The 2,023-nt window shown below is 37.4% G+C and overlaps 1 protein-coding gene across 1 annotated transcript; it reads left to right on the top strand.

The window, feature by feature from the left end:
- Positions 1 to 327: 327 nt before the first annotated feature.
- LOC121940945 (putative helicase mov-10-B.2) lies at positions 328 to 1,648 on the top strand (the record flags this gene model as incomplete). The annotated part of the gene is made up of 4 exons (XM_042483618.1): positions 328 to 519; positions 588 to 659; positions 835 to 960; positions 1,560 to 1,648. Coding segments are annotated over 4 exons (479 nt in total), but the record flags the coding sequence as incomplete, so codon positions are not given.
- Between the last annotated feature and the right edge of the window lie 375 nt (positions 1,649 to 2,023).

The raw sequence follows: 2,023 nt of genomic DNA, 5'->3' as shown, positions 1-2,023 counted from the left end.
CAATATTATCAAAATTAATTGAGCACAGAAACTCATATTAGACTATCACAGTAAAACAAGACAAAAATCATTGCAATAAATTAGGTCTTATCATGGAGAAAAAAACTAATTGGGGGCAAAAATTAAATTATAGAAAATCAAAAGGATTAAAGGGGAAAATGCTATTTAAAGAGGAATGCTTCTGTTCAGATAGTTGAGCAAGAAAAGGCAAAAGTGAGCAGGAATTAAACAACAAATATTAAAAGGGGACATAGTCTAAATAAAGTGCAAAGATCACTCTAAACACTTAAAACATGTAAACCACTGCTCACTCTGACATCACTTCAGGGTTTCCCAGTGATCTTCCACGGGGTGATGGGGAAAGACGAGCGAGAGGCAAACAGTCCGTCCTTCTTCAACGTGTCTGAGATTGAAGTCCTGGTCGACTACCTCACCAAGCTGATGGAAACACAAGGAAAGAAGGGGCTCCCCAAACTCTCCGCAAAAGACATTGGCATCATCGCCCCCTACAGAAAACAGGTGAGCATTCATTAGTTTATTTTTAGAGATGCGGATAAACAATTTTAACATGCTTACTTTTCTAACAGGTGGAGAAAATCCAAAAGGCCCTGAAGTCTGTCTCAGCTCTGAGCCGATGGAACGATGTCAAAGAGCTCAAGGTTAGTGATGCTGCCGGAAACACGTCACTCTGTGTCAGTTTATCTTGTTTAGGTGCTCAGAGGATGCTCATTAAAAGTCTCCGCTGCACAGAATCAATACAGGGGCATTAAAAGATTGTTTCCATCTTTTCTTCCATGCACAACTGTATTTGGCTGTTTGTCCTCACGATATCAGGTGGGATCAGTAGAGGAGTTTCAGGGACAAGAGAGAAAGATCATCATGGTCTCTACCGTCCGCAGCAGCATCAGCTACATCAAGATGGACAAAGACTTCAACATTGGATTCCTGTCAAATGAGAAGGTCTGTTATATTACTTCTTTGCCATATAAAGTGATTTTTTTTTAACCAATATCTTTATTGAAGCTTCAAAGGCACATCAGATCATGCACATCAATATACAAATATCCCCTCACACAGTCACACACTCCCACAGACAAAGAAAATGAAATGAACAAAGACAAAAACTATATTTGTAATAATAATACCAGATTACAAATTAACCAAAATACATACAGTAGTTAATAGGATTTAAATAAAAATAGTATAGTAAGTAATATAACAAAAATCAAAGTAATAAAATAAAAGGCAGATTCAATACTTTTCATGTTATCCATATAACATATATCTCCTCTCAGTCAGTGATATATGCCTCACTGGCCAAGAAGGACATAAATGAGTCCCAAACACAAACAAACGTCTTCTGTGTACCTTCAACAATAAATATCAGTCTCTCCAGCCCAAGACATGTAATTAACTCCTTTTTCCACGACGTTCCAAGTGACGGTGCTTCTACATTTTTCCAGCTTAGAACAATCATTCTTGCATGGGGCCATGTAAAGTGGTAATGAAACCAACAGGATCTTCAATATGTTTTTCTCATGTATTTATCTATTCTGCAGAGATTCAACGTGGCTTTGACCAGAGCCAGATCCCTGCTGATAGTTGTGGGAAACCCTGTGATCCTCAACAAGGACCCCACTTGGGAAAAGTAAGGCAAAACAGGCCACAGGAGTGTTATTGGGAGGCAGAAAGTTGTCCGAAAATGCAACAAGAGCATTCTTGTATTTACAGACATTCAGTTAAGGAAATATTTCACTGTTAAAAAATTGATGTTTTCAAAAAACTGGGCTGTCTTTGCAATATAGTGACTCAGATACTTCAAAAGGGTCTTTTTGCTTTTGCTCAAGAGATAGAAAGCTTAAATCCACCAAAATGCACTGTGCTGCACCAGACCAATAAATGTAAAATAAATTGTATTACAGTTAAACTTAAAGCTAAATATGTTACTGAGGACATTTAAGGTGAGATATAGCTAATACAGTAATTGAATCTTGGTTTATATTTGATTAGCACTGCATAGTTT

The sequence above is a fragment of the Plectropomus leopardus genome, unplaced genomic scaffold (assembly GCF_008729295.1).
Source record: "Plectropomus leopardus isolate mb unplaced genomic scaffold, YSFRI_Pleo_2.0 unplaced_scaffold9975, whole genome shotgun sequence".
Lineage (NCBI taxonomy): Eukaryota > Metazoa > Chordata > Actinopteri > Perciformes > Serranidae > Plectropomus > Plectropomus leopardus.
The sequence above is the reverse complement of the archived record's forward strand: the minus strand, read 5'-3'. Positions and strand labels throughout refer to the sequence as shown.